Source organism: Aquarana catesbeiana, linkage group LG03 (assembly GCF_042186555.1).
Source record: "Aquarana catesbeiana isolate 2022-GZ linkage group LG03, ASM4218655v1, whole genome shotgun sequence".
Taxonomy (NCBI): domain Eukaryota; kingdom Metazoa; phylum Chordata; class Amphibia; order Anura; family Ranidae; genus Aquarana; species Aquarana catesbeiana.
In genome coordinates this window covers 666,484,577-666,503,084 of record NC_133326.1, presented here as the reverse complement: position 1 = coordinate 666,503,084, position 18,508 = coordinate 666,484,577, and the positions used below count along the sequence as shown (strand labels likewise).

Genomic DNA, 18,508 nt, shown 5'->3' with positions numbered 1-18,508 from the left:
ATAGAGGGACAGTCACAATCTCCTGACATGCGAGATAGTGTGAACCCAGCCTGAGGGAATGTAGACCGGGGTATTAAAACTGACCTTCACCCGAAAGAGAGTCTCCTGTAGGTGTTACCTACAAAGGCTTACTGTATATTTAAAAACAAAATTCTAAAGTGTAGTTGCTTATGAAATCAGTCCTCATTCTCCAACTGGTTTTTGGATCCCTGTTTGAGGGAATTTCTCTTTGCCTATTTTCTGAAGTCAATGGTCACTCAAAATTCAGCAGAAATGAATTAGCCTTATCATTTGCTACACTCACCACGACCTTCAGTTGCTTGATCACTCCATCGGTGTAGAAATAATCTTTGACTGAAGCTTTGATTTCTATGTTAATATCTTCAGTCACTAGAGGAACAATGACAAACGGGAGGATCAGAGTCCCGCTAGGTTCTATTTTGACGAACTGACGGAAATTGCCTTCTCGAGTTGCTGCACTGCACATCTTCTCATTGTAGATCAGATCCACTACAGCCTATGAAAGACAGATAGATAGTACATTTCAGAGCTAGAAAGTGACGGAAAATCTTCCCTATTGGGTCACAGACAGAAATAAAAGCCTGGCAGAAATTTGAATCGAGATATCACAAAGCCTACAATTATTAAGCATCCTTCTTTTGAAGCCCCATGTAGTGGTATTTTATCACATTTCATTTAAGATGTTGTCACAGAAGTGGTGGGTTTTTGACTCTGTCCCAGTGACAACTTCCCTGTTTATCAACAATGTTCAGATGCAAAATAGAGAGCTACAGTGTAAATATTGTCACTTTTGTATCTTCTCTGTTTCTATCATCTGCAGGATGAGCTTCCTCTGTAGATGTCAGTAAAGTTACCTGACAAGTAAAAATACAAATTTTTTTTTCCCCCCTTTAACCACTTGCCGACTGCCGCCCGCATATATACTGCGGCAAGACGGCAGAGCCCCCCCCCTCACATCAGGTGTCCCTGGCAGAGCCCCCCCCCTCACATCAGGTGTCCCTGGCAGAGCTCCCCCTCACATCAGGTGTCCCTGGCAGAGCTCCCCCTCACATCAGGTGTCCCCCAGTGGAGCCCCCCTCACATCAGGTGTCCCTGGCAGAGCCCCCCCTCACATCAGGTGTCCCTGGCAGAGCCCCCCCTCACATCAGGTGTCCCTGGCAGAGCTCCCCCTCACATCAGGTGTCCCCCAGTGGAGCCCCCCCTCACATCAGGTGTCCCTGGCAGAGCTCCCCCTCACATCAGGTGTCCCCCAGTGGAGCCCCCCCTCACATCAGGTGTCCCTGGCAGAGCCCCCTCTCATATCAGGTGTCCCTGGCAGAGCCCCCTCTCACATCAGGTGTCCCTGGCGGAGCCCCCCCTCACATCAGGTGTCCCTGACGGAGCCCCCTCTCACATCAGGTGTTCCTGGCAGAGCCCCCCCCTCACATCAGGTGTCCCTGGCAGAGCCCCCCCCTCACATCAGGTGTCCCTGGCAGAGCTCCCCCTCACATCAGGTGTCCCTGGCAGAGCCCCCTCTCACATCAGGTGTCCCTGGCGGAGCCCCCCTCACATCAGGTGTCCCTGGCGGAGCTCCCCCTCACATCAGGTGTCCCTGGCAGAGCCCCCCCTCACATCAGGTGTCCCCCAGTGGAGCTCCCCTTACATCAGGTGTCCCTGGCAGAGCCCCCCCTCACATCAGGTGTCCCCGGCAGAGCCCCCCTCACATCAGGTGTCCCCGGCAGAGCCCCCCCTCACATCAGGTGTCCCCCAGTGGAGCCCCCCCTCACATCAGGTGTCCCCGGCAGAGCCCCCCCTCACATCAGGTGTCCCCGGCAGAGCCCCCCCTCACATCAGGTGTCCCCCAGTGGAGCCCCCCCTCACATCAGGTGTCCCCGGCAGAGCCCCCCCTCACATCAGGTGTCCCCCAGTGGAGCCCCCCCTCACATCAGGTGTCCCCGGCAGAGCCCCCCCTCACATCAGGTGTCCCCCAGTGGAGCCCCCCCTCACATCAGGTGTCCCCGGCAGAGCCCCCCCTCACATCAGGTGTCCCCCAGTGGAGCCCCCCCTCACATCAGGTGTCCCTGGCAGAGCCCCCCCTCACATCAGGTGTCCCCCAGTGGAGCCCCCCCTCACATCAGGTGTCCCCGGCAGAGCACCCCCTCACATCAGGTGTCCCCCAGTGGAGCCCCCCCTCACATCAGGTGTCCCCCAGTGGAGCCCCCCCCTCACATCAGGTGTCCCCGGCAGAGCCCCCCCTCACATCAGGTGTCCCCCAGTGGAGCCCCCCCTCACATCAGGTGTCCCCGGCAGAGCCCCCCTTCACATCAGGTGTCCCCCAGTGGAGCCCCCCCTCACATCAGGTGTCCCCCAGTGGAGCCCCCCCTCACATCAGGTGTCCCCGGCAGAGCCCCCCCCTCACATCAGGTGTCCCCCAGTGGAGCCCCCCCTCACATCAGGTGTCCCCCATTGGAGCCCCCCCTCACATCAGGTGTCCCCCAGTGGAGCACCCCCTCACATCAGGTGTCCCCCAGTGGAGCTCCCCTTACATCAGGTGTGTCCCCAGTGGAGCCCCCCTTACAAATTCCCACAGCGGTGCGCCCCTCCTCCCCTACCTCAGAGGTGTCTGCCGGTCTTTTCGAATACCGCATGGCAAAACCTCCGCCCCTTTCCCTGGCAGCGGGGCGGGGGTAGGCGGAGTGAGGCGGGGCGGAGCCGGGCGGAGGGTGGGCGGAGTGAGGCGGGGCGGAGGGTGGGCGGCGACGGAGGAGTTCCGTCTAGCCCCCCCCCAGCCGTCTTCAAGCTTCTTCAAGATGGCGGCCGGCGGAGACAATGTCTCCGCCGGCCGCAGACCTCTAGCGGCGGCGGCGGGAAAAATCAAAAACCGGATTTTTCTGGACATTGCCCGGGACACAAAAAATTCGGGAATGGAGTGTAAGTCCCGGGAATGTCCCGGGAAATCCGGGACAGTTGGCAACTATGCTATACTTTCTCAGGTTTGTTGTGCCTCTAAAGTCCGCCCAGGGTGTCCTTGTTGACCCCCCTTTTTTTCTTTTTATGACATTTAATTTATTCGGATGTGGCTATAGGAGTGTCCCTTTTTTTCTATTTTGTCCTGCAGTGATATGAGGTACATGTGAGGAGCTCTGACCAATCCCCAAATAGGATTGGCAGGGGGCAGGCCTCCTACATATACCCATGGTCAGCCTGCTGGAGGAGGAGTTGTCGGCTGGGGGAACTGGATAATAGAGTGTTAGACTGTCATGCCTGAGGGAACCCCTTTCTGGGGGGGTGTACCTCCGGCAGGGAGCTCGGGAGCTGGGAGGGAGCCTCTTCTTATTGCTCATGGAGAGGTGTCCTGGAACAGGAGCTGGAGGAGACAGTTGGTACGCCCGTCTGGAGTAAAGTCATTCAGGAAGGACCCAGGGCAGGTGTCGGTGAGTGGAAAGCACAGTGGAAAGCTCTGGAAGAGACATGCCATGGGAGTTGGATGTAGGGCCAGAGGGAGAGACTGTGGGAGTTTTGTGTCAAATTGATGCAGCCATGAGGGTGGGCAGGATTTGCAAGTGGGATTTGCTGGGATCAGTAGTCCATCATCTACATTTATTCTTCTCAAGGAAATCGGTTGCTACCACAAAGGGGTACTGCAGGCTCCGGCCTACAAAGGGTCATCAAGTAAAGACACTGGGAGTTATTCATAGTGAGGCCTAGTCATGTTCTGATGGTGTGACAGGATTACTAAAATTGGACAGTGAAGTAGTACGCTGGAGGAAGTGAGCTGGAAGAAGTGTTCTGAGGTAAAAGTCTGTCAAGTTTAGGGTCAGTCATCTTGTTCTTCTGAGAAGTGTGACACAGTTACTTTAATTCTACAAAGTACTAATTCATCCTATGGGCATCCCATGTCCCTTTTCCCCAACCAATTTCAATCCCCTAATAAAAACAACAAAAACATACAAGAGACTGTTCATTGACTGAAAATTGTGTCGAATGGAGGTCTGGGAGCAGGGTGAAATGTGTGGATGCTGTAACACGTAGCAACCCCATGGGGCCATCGCTACAGTCACTATATCTTTCCCCTATTTTGTAGACGCTATAACTTTTGCGCAAAGCAGTCAATATACGCTTATTGCAATTTTTTTTTACCAAAAATATGTAGCAAAATACATATTGGCCTAAACTGATGAATAAATATGTTTTTTTTATATATATTTTTTGGATATGTAATATATCAGAAAGTAAAAAAAAATGATTTTTTTTTCAAAATTTTCAGCTATTTTTTTTTTGTTTATAGCGCAAAAAATAAAAAATGCAGAGGTGATCAACAACCACTAAAAGAAAGCTCTATTTGTGGGATAACAAGGACATCAATTTTGTTTGGGTAACACGTTGCACCACCGCGCAATTGTCAGTTAAAGCGACACAGTGTCGTATTGAAAAAAATGGCTTAGTCAATAAGGGGGTAAATCCTGGAGTGGTTAAATAAAACATTTCTATTAAACCCCTTATCAACCCACACTTTACCCTGAATAGCTCTAATTAACTCCTTCTTCCCCTTCACCCTCCAACCATTTTTCCTCAGAGAATGGGTGCAGGAACTCCCCCTTTTGGGAGTTACCCATTGTCTTTGCCCCTACCTACCTCTGAGCACCAGTACTTAGTTCCACCCCCTACCCACCTCCCAGCACTGCCCCTTTTAGAGAATACAGAACCAAGTAACATATGTGGTACTAAGTAATTTGTATGGAATTTGTTATTGATAACAAGAAAAGCAGTAAAATAGACCCCCCACAGCCAACAACAATAGACCCACCAGCAACAATAGATTCCCCCCCCCTGCAACAATGGACCACCTACAACAAAATACCACCCAGCAACAATAGAGCCCTCTAGCAGCCAGCTATAATTGACTTCTCCCTCAACAGTAGATCCCTCCCAGTGACAACTGATCCCCCACAGCAACATAAAACCCACCCCAGCAACAATTGATCCCCCACCAGCAACAATAGACCTCCCCAGCAGCAATCAACCCTTCTGCAGAAATAGATCCCCTCCAGCAGCAATAGATCCATCAGCAGCCAGCATCAATGGACACTGTAGCACAACCCAACACTCCTTGCTATTACATACATTGAAGTGGTGGAGGTGCCAGAACTGCGTTCCCCCGCGTTACCGCTGAAAATAAGCCCTGATATATATATATATATATACATACACACATATCATATTAGTGTCATTTTAAACTGGTCAAATTATAGAATAAAAACCATATTTTTATTTTATAGTAGCACTATTTTTTTTAATCACTTGTGGACTGTCTACCCGCAGTGTACTGCGGATGGGCGGCCCGTACAGTGTCTACCCGCAGTGTACTGCGGATGGGCGGCCCGTACAGGCACAGCAATTGTACACAGCGGGAGTTTGTCATGAATCATGACCGGGACCTGCTGATCAGCTGTGTCCAATCACAGCCCAAAGCCCTGTGTTGACAATCAACACAGAGCTCTGTACACACGCTCTGAACAATCTCTCTGTTTCTTCTCCCTGCAAAGCAGTAAAAAGCAGCACACATTAACACTTGTTAGGCACACAGATAACCCTTTGATTGCCCTAGATGTTAATCCCTCCCCAGCAAGTGTCATTAGTACAGTGAGCAGGGCCGCTGTTAGAAATTATGGGGCCCCATACAGCCCCCACCCAACCACACCTAAACCCCACCCCTTCCGGGTGCAGCGGAAAAGCAGCACTGACTTTATTCGCCTACACCCTGAAAATTAAAAAAAAGTCCCTCCTCTGCTCCCACCTCCTGGACCCTCTGTTAACCCCCCCTCTGTTAACCTTATGAGGCCTAGAGAAATGTAATTTAAGCCCTGGTAAGCAAGTAGGAGTAAGGGTGTGGTCTAGTAAAATCCATTTATTCATTTAGGCAGACATGAACAATAAAGCTGCCCCCATGTTTAGCTGATGGGGTCTGGGCCCAGTACAACAGGACCGGTTGTACTGTCTTTCAGCGGCCCTGACAGTGAGAGTGTATAGTACTATCACTGATCACGGTATTAGTGTCACTGGTGATGTCAGGGTCAGTTAGCCAGTTCTTCCCCAGTGTCAGTTAGTGTCAGATTGCCCGCTGCACCCTGTCCCACTTTAAGTCGCTGATCACCACCATTACTGGTATAAAAAAAAAATATTCCAATATATATATACCATATAAAAAATTAAAAAAAGAAGAATTGCGCTAGGTGCGTGATAAATGTGAAAACATTGAAAAAAAGACTGTGAAGGATATCCTGCAGCTAAGCACTATAACCCAGATATAGGGCACAAAGGATATAGATAAAGATAGGAGTGCAGCGCCGGATAATATACCAATAATACAAATAAATATAATGTGTATGATTACAATGTGTATTGTACACATTGTAATCATACACATTATATTTATTTGTATTATTGGTATATTATCCAGCGCTGCACTCCTATCTTTATCTATATATACCATATAGACTCAAGGTGACAACCCTTGACAAAGTGCCACATCCCTATAGTTAAATGTATATAGACAAAGAAATTCCTAAGGCACTTGAATTACACAAATTTATATGAGAAGTGAAGTGCGTAAAAACAGAATTTATTGGTACATCAACATATAATAGGAAGAGTCATTATTAACTAGGCTACTATTAGACCAATTGTGAAATATATGAAAATATGACGAATCTTCCTCTGCCCGACGCGTTTCAGAGAGTTCACGTCTCTTTCATCAGGGGTATGAGGAGTATTATATAGTCAATCAAGTGGTGTTGTATGTAGACATGCCATGTTTCAGTTAAAAACAAAGTTTGAAAGAATCTGTACCCTTGCCCATCATATTATAGTGTGCAATATCATTATGTTTCAGAGGCATAGAAGAGGAGAGAACGCCACCTATATAGAGGGAGCAGGTAGCACTGAGGCCTTAGAGAGCCAACCCCTGGCTTTAATACAGGTTTGGAACATGTAGTCCCCAATATGGATGATATAGCAGGGCTTCTAACTAGAGAGGTGATGATATTTGTGGTAAATCACCAGTTTTTGAGCATAGAGGATAAATGTTTAGTCCTCAGGTCCAGATTCCAAGCAGGGTATACCGCCCTCATATATTTCACAATTGGTGTAATAGTAAACTAGTTAGCCATGTCTCTTCTTATTATACGTTGATGTACCAATAAATTCTGTTTTCACGCACTTCCCTTCTCATATATATTTTTGTAATTCAAGTGCCTTAAAAGTCCCCAAAAAATAGGGGAATTTCTCTGTCAGTATATATTCCATAGTTTGTAGACGCTATAACTTTCACACAAACCAATACACTTATTGGGTTTTTTTTTTCCTACGAAAGACATGTAGAAGAATACATTTTGGCCTAAATTAATAAATTAGATTTTTTTTCACATGCTTTATATCAGAAAGTAGAAATTCTTGTTTTTTAATTTTTATATTTAAAAAATTAAAAACCCAGTGGTGATCAAATAGCACCAAAAGAAAGCTCTATTTGTGTGAGGCATTGCATGACTGCGCCATTGCCAATTAAAGTAACGCAGCGCTCAATAGCACAAAATGGCCTGGTCATGAAGGTAAAATCTTCCGGACCTGGGGTGGTTAAAAGAAAAAAGTTTATTTATTTATTTATTTATTTTGTTTGTTTTGTTACTTTTTTTGTCTAAAGATTGCATAACATATCACAAATATCACAAAAGAAAACCTGGTTTGCACTTAAAAACACGATATACGTGTTTCTTTTTTCTAAAGTAATGACAAAGTTAACGATGGATGAACAGGTCCACAGCAGAAATGCAAAACATGTTCTGGTCCATAATGGGTGTGAACGTGTGAGAAAGTTTCAGGACTTTTCAGACAGGTATGGTTTAACCTACCAATTCGTTTTTGGATTTTTAGAAGGAAACCGTTAAACGTGCCAAACCCAAGTGCTAATCTTTTTTATACAATGTAGAAACAATAGAACTTTACACATTCCAGTACCTCAATTTCTTTATCTATATAACTGTACAGGATGGCCCGGATCTCCACTTGCTCGTTGCGCACGACAGAATACGGGAGGCGCAGGTCAATAAAGAAACTTTTCTTCACAAGCATTTCAAAGGGTTTGGCGACGCAAATACCTATGAAGAGACGATGATGAGACAATGTACAAATGGGTGAAGGAGCTGCGTTAGGCTGGACTTTCGCCTTTTGTTTTTTTTTACCATCTATTAGGTATTTTGTTATCGTTTATTGTCTGTAGAGAGATGGAAACCATCGTTATAGGCCAAAGGCAGAGCCATTGCAATAAAATGGAAATGATAAATCATGTAACCCACAAAATACTGTAACCCATCATCCAAATTCATTTATTCAGATATACTGTAAAAGGGTTTCCAAAATAATTCCTCTTTTCAGTGTAGTGACTGCCCATTATTAAATTATGTTCGAAACCACCATACATTCTCTTTAAGTATGTGCCTTCATTTGATGTGGTACCTGAGTTAGGAGAGAGGCTGATTGCTGTGAATTCCCAAGTAGTGATGGACTCTGGTAAGTTGGCATTGATAGTCTTTGATGCATACCTGTGACAAACAAATGGAAACCATTGCATATTCCTGTACAAAGTATATTTGATTTACAATTGTAATTTTTTCAAGCTCCTGGAAGTCCTATATGCTTCTTTTCTTTTCTGGAATCCTTTTCTACCTGCCATTCAACCCTCCAAACCAAGAAGTGCACCCCTAAAGAAGACCTGTGCTTTTTCCATTTATAGCAAAGGTAACAAGTATGCTTTATCCCCCCCACCCCACCCACCAGCTAATACTTACTATTACTTTACCATTTCCCCTTCTCTATGCAGCCCTGGGAGCAGACAGAAATACCCGGTACTTGTAAGCAGGTGCAGTTAGCAAGTCTGCTACTTGGTGGCTCTGTTCCAAAATAGTGTGGTAATAGGGCACATATGTCAAAGACAAGGCCCATGGGCCGAATCTGGCCTGCCAGGCCTTGTCGTGTGGCCCTCGCACCCAGTTTTGCAGCTGAAAAGTGGCCGAACTCAGTTCAGCCACTTCCAGCTCTCACCCTTTACTCCCGCTACTCTCTTCAACTTTAAACACAAAAGCCTTCTATGTTTACAAAGACAGCTTTGCTCTCAGCAGCTCCTGAATCTAACAGATCCCTGCAAGCACTCACTGCAGGGCACAGAGGGGACAGATCTCCAGAATCTGATCCTATTCAGCAAGGCAAGGCAGAGCTGCTCACACAGGGAGGTACTAGAGCCAAATACATGGGTACTAGACCCGCCTACACAGGGAGGTACTAGAGCCAAAAACATGTGTACTAGACCCACCTACACAGGGAGGTACTAGAGCCAAATACATGGGTACTAGACCCGCCTACACAGGGAGGTACTAGAGCCAAATACATGGGTACTAGACCCGCCTACACAGGGAGGTACTAGAGCCAAATACATGGGTACTAGACCTGCCTACCCAGGGAGGTGCTAGAGCCAAATACATGGGTACTAGACCTGCCTACCCAGGGAGGTACTAGAGCCAAATACATGGGTACTAGACCCGCCTACACAGGGAGGTACTAGAGCTGGACCAGATAGGAGAGAGTAGAGATGTAAGTAAGCTTTGTTGGGGGGGCTGGAGTTGCACACTGTACGCACCCCTGAATTCTGCACTCTGTACATAACGCACCCCTGGACTCTGCACTCTGTACATAGCGCACCCCTAAACTATGCATGCTGTACGTAGCGCACCCATGAACTCTGCACTCTCTACGTAACACATTCCTGAACCCTGCACTCTGTACATAGCACACCTCTGAACCCTGCACTCTGTACATAGTGCACCCCCTGAACTCTGCTCTCTGTATGTAGCGCGCCCTTGAACTTAGCACTCTGTACATGACACACTCCTGAACCCTGTACATAGCGCACCACTGAACTATGCACTCGTACATAGCATGCCCATGAACTCTGCACTCTGTGCATAGCCCACCTCTGAACCCTGCACTCTGTACACAGTGCACCCCTGAGCTAAAACCAGCAGTAATAATCAAATGAAGAGGCAATTGTTTAAAATGATAAAGAGTAGATACATTTATATAGCCTTACAGATACAACCGGCCCTTTGAAGGCAGCCATAATGCTGATGCGGCCTGCAATGAAATTGAGTTTGACACCCCTTTAATAGGGAATTTGGTGTTAGATCCCCTATTAGACAAAGCCTCCCTGCAGTGATGTAATGGGTGGAGTTAGTGCCCATATAAATTCCAGGATAGGAGGTGCCTAGTGAAGTTGGGGCATGGGAGCCGGATATTTTAACCTCCCTTACCTGTTATGCTGGGTCGTCCTTGTTTCACATAGGCACCAGAATATCCAGTGTTGTCTTGCTGTGATCTGCTGCTCAGGTGCCGCAGCTTAGGTCTTGTGCCACTATCTTCTTTTTTACATCATTAGGGGCCTGGCTGCCCTTTCGGGGTTCAGGCAGACAGCCACTGATGATGCATGCAGCTTGGTTCACCGCTGTGTCTCCCCACTCCTGCAGCCTCTTGGGTTATGTGACATGCATATCCCAGGAAGCTTCAGATTAGATACATCATTTTCACCTAGGTGAAAATGAAGGCTGGGGCTGGGGCGAACAAAAATATAAAAACTTTTTTTTGCCATTTTAGATTGCAAAGGCGAGAGGAGTGCAATGATGTCTAGTGCATCTATTGAGTGAAGGTCTGCTTTAAGGCTCAGCGTTTAATACCTTACATTTAGATTAGAGTTGGGCCCACACCGCCTCACTGTGTACACCGCACTTCTTTTCCTTCTTCCCTGCTTTTTCTCATCCCCCCACCCCTCTATACTCTCTGGCAGTGAACACTGTCCTTGTTATGACATGATTATATCAAAAATTGTAATGACATGCTTGTTATAGTGGTTTAACTCTCACTCCCAAGGTCAAACCAGATGCCAACTTTGAATCCTTGTTTGTCTACAAGTGTCCTTTTTTTACATTTATATTTGTCTATATTTGCACATTCTAAACATGCATTACAAGAGCTTTAAAAGCCACCTTTCTGACCATATTGACCCATATTTAGGGTGTAAAATGAACCACGGTCAGAGTCTGCAGGCCCCCACTCTCAAACCCTCATCTTCCCCCTTACAGAATTGCGCCATTCTGCTACCTGCTGGCACCTGTTATTTGAATTTGACATGCATTTACAGCTCCGTAACTAAAAGATCTGTAACCTTGGTATGGACCAGGGTATCAAGGAATAATCTGCAGGAAACATAACATTGCACCCACAATCCACTGATCACGGATGTAATGCTTTGCAATACCCAACGCAGAAAAATAATTATTGCACATTTTTGCTTTATGCAATATGGGTGTCCTTTTTTTCCCTTTATTTTGCAAAAGGGGCAATTAGCCTGTAAAACAAACCCCCACTGACCTCTGTAGCTGCAGACACTGTAAAGTAGTTGGTTCTCAAATTTTAAAACAAAGACTTATGCGGCGCACACGGGCGGACCGAATCCGGCGGACAATCTGACCGTGTGTGGGCTTCATCGGACCTTCAGCGGACTTTTTCTGTCAAAAGTCTGACGGACTTTAGATTTGGAACATGCTTCAAATCTTTACGTCGTAACTCTGTCGGACCCAGTTCCTATCGAGAAATCCGCTCATCTGTATGCTAGTCCAATGGACAAAAACCGACGCTAGGGCAGCTATTGGCTACTGGCTATCAACTTCCTTATTTTAATCCGGTCGTACGTCATCACGTACAAATCCGTCAGACTTTGGTGTGATTGTGTGTAGGCAAGTCCGTTCATTAAAAAGTCAGTCGAAAGTCCGTCAGAAAGTCCATCGGACCAGTCCGGTCGAAAAGTCCGCCCGTGTGTACGCGGCATAAGAAGTGGGATTTCCAACAGCCCACAGCACCTGCTACTTCTTTACACTGGAATACTGGCATACTGCCAAGTTCTTATTTCTATAGAAAATAAGGGGAGAAGAGCTGGGAATTCAGGGCCTGTGTTATGAACTTTGAAATACATATACAGTAATATATATATATATATATATATATATATATATATATATATATATATATAATCGATATATATATATATCGATATGGGCTAATTTTCAAGCCCATTTACTGCTTGTACTTATTGCTTTAACTGTCCATATCCTGGCTCCATTTTCAAACACTGGACTTCCAATACATTTTTTATTTATTTATTTAATTCAGGTACTTATCTAGCGCTTTCATATAGCACTTTACATTTACATATTTATATTGTACATACACATCGGTCCCTGCCCTCAAACAAATGCTTTTCCTGATCTCTTGAACCTGGTACTGCTGGGCTAATGAAAACTCACCCATAGCTAGGACCACTTCTGGGTCTGGTGGGCCACCTGGATCAGTGGTTCAAGGGTAGCTGCACCTTTAGCCCCTAATGCCGCGTACACACGAGCGGACTTTCCGGAATACTTGGTTCAACGTTTTTCCCGCCGGACTACCGCCGGACTTTCTGAACGGACGGACTTGCCTACACACGACCGGACTTTCCGGCAGGCTAGGTCCGCCCGTCTTTCCGACGGACTTTCGCCAGAGTTACGGCGGACTTTCAGAATGAACGGACTTGCCCACACACGGCCAAGTCCGTTCATTTTGAATGTGACTCGGGTACGACGGGACTAGAAAAGGAAGTCAATCTCGCCGCTTTTATCGGCGAGATTGACACCTTGCAAGCCCCGTCGTGGGGCATACCAGTCCCTTAGGTCTGGCATGGATTTTAAGGGGAACCCCCTACGCCAAAAAATTAGCATGGGGTCCTCCCAAAATCCATACCAGACCCCGATCCGAGCACGCAGCCTGGCCGGTCAGGAAAGGGGGTGGGGACGAGCGAGCGCCCCCCCCCTCCTGAACCGTACCAGGCCACATGCCCTCAACATGGGGGGTGGGTGCTTTGGGGGAGGGGGGCGCCCTGCAGGGCCCCCCCACCCCAAAGCACCTTGTCCCCATGTTGATGAGGACAAGGGCCTCTTCCCGACAACCCTGGCCATTGGTTGTTGGGGTCTGCGGGCGGGGGGCTTATCGGAATCCGGGAGCCCCCTATAATAAGAGGGCCCTCAGATCCTGAGAGCTCCGATGTGACTTATATAGGCGGAGACCCCGCCCCCTTATGCCGTCACAGTCCCTGGGCATGCTGGGACTGTGAAGTGTTAGGGGGCATGGTCAACATCACCCGGTGACCACGCCCCTTATGCGGTCACAGTCCCAGCATGCCCAGGGACTGTGACGGCACAAGGGGGCGGGGTCTCCGCCTATATAAGTCACATCGGAGCTCTCAGAGACCATTCCAGACGGAGAGAGCGTCGTGTCAACATGGGAAGAAGACCAGAAGTCCGGACCTCCGCTGGCAAGAGAGCGGCATGAAGACAGCGGAGGAGCCGGCCGAAGAACTGGAACACCGGGAGAAGACAAGGAAAGCGTAGAAGAACCAACCGGATGCCGGGAGAAGAGGAACCGGAGGGACCCCCAAAGTTGGAAGAAGACCCCCGAAGCCGGAAGAAGACCCCCCCGGAGCTGTCTACTAAATTACTTCAAAAACCTGTGTAGTGTGTTTTATTATTGACACTTTTTCCCTAGGTGAATGGGTAGGGGTACCATGTACCCCATACTCATTCACATAAGGTGGGGGGCCGGCATCTGGGGGCCCTCTTATTATAGGGGGCTCCCGGATTCCAATAAGACCCCTGCCCACAGACCCCGACAACCAACGGCCAGGGTTGTCGGGAAGAGGCCCTTGTCCTCATCAACATGGGGACAAGGTGCTTTAGGGTGGGGGGGGCCCGCAGGGCGCCCCCTCTTCCAAAGCACCCACCCCCCATGTTGAGGGCATGTGGCCTGGTACGGTTCAGGAGGGGGGGGGGGGCGCTCGCTCGTCCCCACCCCCTTTCCTGACCGGCCGGGCTGCGTGCTCGGATCGGGGTCAGGTATGGATTTTGGGGGGGACCCCACGACGATTTTTCGGTGTAGGGGGTTCCCCTTAAGATCCATACCAGACCTAAGGGCCTGGGATGCCCCGCACTCGCCGCAATAGGAAAATTTGTTTTTCCTATTGCAGCAAGCACGAGATGCAGTACTCTGCCCTTGCGTCGTATCTGGTTCGTCGGACCAGCATATAGACGCATGCAGACGAACGGACTTTCCGTCAGGAACTGAGTCCGGCGGACTAAGATTTAAAGCATGCTTTAAATCTTGGTACGGCGGACTTTTGGGAAAAAAAGCCTGCCGGAGCCTACACACGGTCAGATTGTGCGGCAGACTCTGGTCCGCCAGACCAAGTATGCCGGAAAGTCCGACCGTGTGTACGCGGCATTTGGTTAAAGCAGTCCTGAGTGGTTCTAGTAGCAAACTTTAGGAAACATGGGTTGTTATGTGTAGTGCAATGCCAAAGCTAGGTTACACTTACCCACTGCTGTCTGCTCTAGTGGGCAGTCTCTCAAGCTTCCACAACCAGCTTTCATAAAAGATACTCCGTGACCTGAAATTCTCCATGGGTTCATAGTTGTCCGTATTAAGACTCCCTGCCTTTTCTGAGTCTATGATATTGGAACCGGGACGGACTGGAAAGAGGAGACAAAATGGCAGAATGTGAGATCAAAAATAACAGTAAATGCAATACTGGTGGTGGTGCCACAACACTGTAAGCCCTCACAGTTACCTTTGTAGGGCGCAGGAACGGGCCCTGCTGTGAATTATTATATCAAAAATTGTAATTACACGCCCCTGTTTAACAGGGGCAGAAAAATTGGGTCTTGGGTGGTGGTGGTGGTGCCACAACACTGTAACCCCTCACAGATACTCTTGTTGGGCGCAGGAACAGGCCCTGCGTTGAAATATTACATCAAAAATTATAATTACATGCCCCTGTTAAACAGGGGCAGAAAAATTGTGCCTAGGGTGGTGGTACCACAACACTGTAACCCCTCACAGATATTCTTGTTGGGCACAGGAACGGACCCTGCTGTGAAATATTGGATCAAAAATTGTAATTACATGCCCCTCTTAAACAAAGGCAGAAAAATTGGTCCTTGGGTGGTGGCGGTGGTGCCCTAAACCAAAAATATTGTTGAAAGCTAGCATCATCAAGATTGAGGAGGAATAGGATAGTCAGCATAGGCAGTCTTCAATGGATCCCACATCCATAGCAAATTTAATCAGTTACATAAACATCAGGTGCTTAATAGCTGCTGATCCAAGACTGATTCATTTTTATGAATGTGAGCCTATCAACAGTCTGTGGACAGGCTCACTCTTTGATCCGTTACAAACCCTCCAGCAGCACTAAATGTGCGTTCAGAAAGCACGCTGGATGCAGGACAGGCCAGTAGCTCAATTGCATATTGAGCAAGTTCTGGCCAGTGGTCCATCCTCAAGACCCAGTAACCCAGTGGATGCTCTGTTGGAAAGGTCTCCAAGTCTGCTCTTGTCCCTAGATATTCCTGCACCATGTAATGCAGATGCTGGCAATGGTTGCTTGAACCGATCAGACCTTGACGCTGAGGACTGAAAAATTGTTTAAAGGCATCGGTCAGCTGGCTACCTTCTCCACCGCTCTTCCTCTGACTGAACGAAGCCTCAGCAACACATTGTTCAGCACCAGGAAATTGTAACCTCCCAGGGTCTGCAAATGCGTTGCACAAACCTTTCTTCAAGGCCTCCTGAAGATGTTTCATCCTCTGCTCCCTCTGCGAAGGCAGGATGAGTTCTGCAACCTTACCCTTGTAACGTGGATCAAGATGGGTTGCCAGCCAGTAATGATCCCTCTCCTTGATACCATGAATCCTAGGGTCCTTTTGCAGGCTTTGCAGAATCTGGGAGGCCATGGAGCGCAAGTTTGCAGAGGCATTCGATTCTGAGTCCTCTTGGTCACTAAGGATCACATGATCTGTAACTACCTCCTCCCAGCAACGTACAACTACTTAGGTTTCAGGGGACTGAAAACCATCCCTTGAAGACTGCTGCTGAGTGTTATCCTCTACATCCATGCTGACACAATCCTCCTCCTCTTCTTCCTGTGTGTTTGGCGGGCCCGCAGGAATGCTATCTGGATAAAGGGGTCTTTGATAGGTAAGGAAGTCCTCCTCTTCCTCCCGCTGTTCTGCCTCAAGTGCCCTGTCCATGATTCCATGAAGCGTGTGCTCCAACAGGAAGACTAGAGGGACAGTGTCACTGATGCATGCATTGTCGCTGCTTACCATCCTTGTGGCCTCCTCAAATGGTGACAGGACAGTGCACGCATCCCTGATCATAGCCCACTGGCGTGGCGAAGAAGTCAAGCTCCCCTGACCCTGTCCTAGTGCCATACTTGCACAGGTACTCATTGATGGCCCTCTGCTGTGTGTGCAGCCGCTGCAGCATTTCCAACTGGCAGAAATTACCACAGACTTTTCTGACCTGCCTCAGGAGATCCTGTAAGCCTGGGTACCTGCTCAAGAACCTGCTGTACCACCAAATTCAGGACGTGTGCCAAACATGGGTCAAATGTCCCTGTCGGAGGGTGGAGAGAAGTTTGGTGCCATTGTCGCATACAACCATTCCTGGCTGAAGCTAGCTGGCGTCAACCACCTCTGAACCTGCCCCTGCAGAGCTGACAGAATCTCTGCCCCAGTGTGGCTTCTGTCCCCTGTCTCCCCATCCTTGCCAGATATTATAGCCAGTAGAGTGACATCGCTATTTACTGTTTTACCTCTGCATATTTTTGAGTCATTGACACACCTACTAGTCAACTGTCAGTAACATCACACTGCTAAATCGTTTTTTAATTAACAGGCAAGAAACACAGAACTGCAGTAACCATGGCACCCCCTTCACTTTGCACTAGGGCAGCATTACAGGAATCACAGGACTGGCTAAACAGAACTACCAATTTTATTTTTAGGTAACAAGTTTGCATACTCTATATAGATTTCCAATGTTTAAGTAGAAAGTTAGCTGGATCTCCAATTCTGATGGACAAAAAGGATTGCTTTGTAAATTTTTCATGTTGCTGCAATTGGGTTGGTTTTCTAAATGCAAATAGACTGTTCCCTATGCAAGTGAAATTGCATCTTGTAAGGGAATTTTCCCAAGAGTTTAGTGAATAAGGTACAATTTCACTTTGCAGAGAATACTCAATCACGTACAAGGAAAAAAAAAAACATTTTTGCTTGCACATGATTGGATGATGGAAGTCAAAAGAACTTCACCTCATTTACTAAGCTCTGGAGAAAATTCCCTTGCAAAGTGAAACTTTCCTTGCAAAATGAACAATCTGTTTTCTTTATTAAATCAACTACAAATGCTTTGCATTTGCAGTGGAAGAACTTACGGAACAGGTCACCAACATTGTGTGCACGCATAATTTTCTTTCTTCTCTGGACTAAAAGATACAATTAAAAAATATTTTTTTCAGTCGAGTAGATGTGAAAATATTGCATATGAATATTTTGGATTCTCATTTTGAGGCATCAAGTGTAGTGTAGCCACCCTGCCTTAAGGAGGAGTGTCTCTAAATTTAATTTTGTATGACTGCAGTCAGCCAATGCCAATTTGTAGTCTGTGGTTTGGTGGTTTGTTCAACTTTCCCTAATAAGTCCAGCCTGGCTGTCAGTTCTCCGATCTGTCAGTAGGTGGCACTGTCAGCTCTGGAATTAGTGAGAGATCACACAGTGGGTATGAATTATGGATATTGATATCTTTTCCCAACCAACCACTAAGAGTTTCCTATGCCAGTGGCATATTAGGGTAAAAGGTATAAATATTTGGGGCTGGCTAATGCAAACCCCCCCCCCCATGCTCTGGCCTGGGGAGGGTACATGTAATGGAGCTGCTTCTGTGGCTCCATATTTAGGTCTGCTAGCCTGAGGGGGCCTAGATGTGATGAGGTCTGGTGATGCTGATCCTATCTGGAGGCAGGATGGAGTCCCATGGAGGTTAGTTGACATTTCTGCAGAAGCTCGGGAGTAGGATGGAGCAGGATCATCCTACTGGAGATGACCCAGCAGATCCAGCGGATCCAGCGCTGTCCAGCTGAGAGCCTCTTCTCTTCTGGCAGCACTCAGTTGCCATGTTTCCGTGTGACCTCATCGCTAGGTTTCCGGCTGTTACGGGTTCAGCCGGCACGACTCCACATGACGTGCGGACAGGTCAGTCCCTTCCTTTTCTCAATGAAAGCCTAAGCCTCCTGGGGACAAATATTTCCTGAGAGACACAGCGGGCAGTGTGAGCATCCTTTCTCCAGGAGAGGCACCCAGCTCCCACACATGAGTAAAAGCCCTGATGACATTTATGTTCCCTCTGGCCAACCAGTAGAAGATATATTGCTACTGGTGAATGCTGGGGGAGAATATAAATAGTTTGGAAGTGGGCTGGTGAGCTTTCTTTTCCCTGGGCTTTGGCAGTGGTAGGTGCTGCTAAATTATTTGGTTTGTTA

General features: G+C 47.6%; 1 protein-coding gene across 1 annotated transcript in view; it reads right to left on the bottom strand.

The window, feature by feature from the left end:
• The window catches only part of LOC141133447 (complement C3-like), a 174,436-nt gene that overhangs the window by 59,469 nt on the left and 96,459 nt on the right, over positions 1–18,508 (bottom strand). Inside the window, exons 18-21 of the mRNA XM_073622829.1 lie at positions 14,504–14,657; positions 8,512–8,597; positions 8,014–8,153; positions 305–517 (exon numbers count right to left, since the gene is read on the bottom strand). Of these exons, the coding sequence (XP_073478930.1) occupies positions 305–517; positions 8,014–8,153; positions 8,512–8,597; positions 14,504–14,657 (593 nt within the window). The remainder of the gene's footprint in view (positions 1–304; positions 518–8,013; positions 8,154–8,511; positions 8,598–14,503; positions 14,658–18,508) is intronic.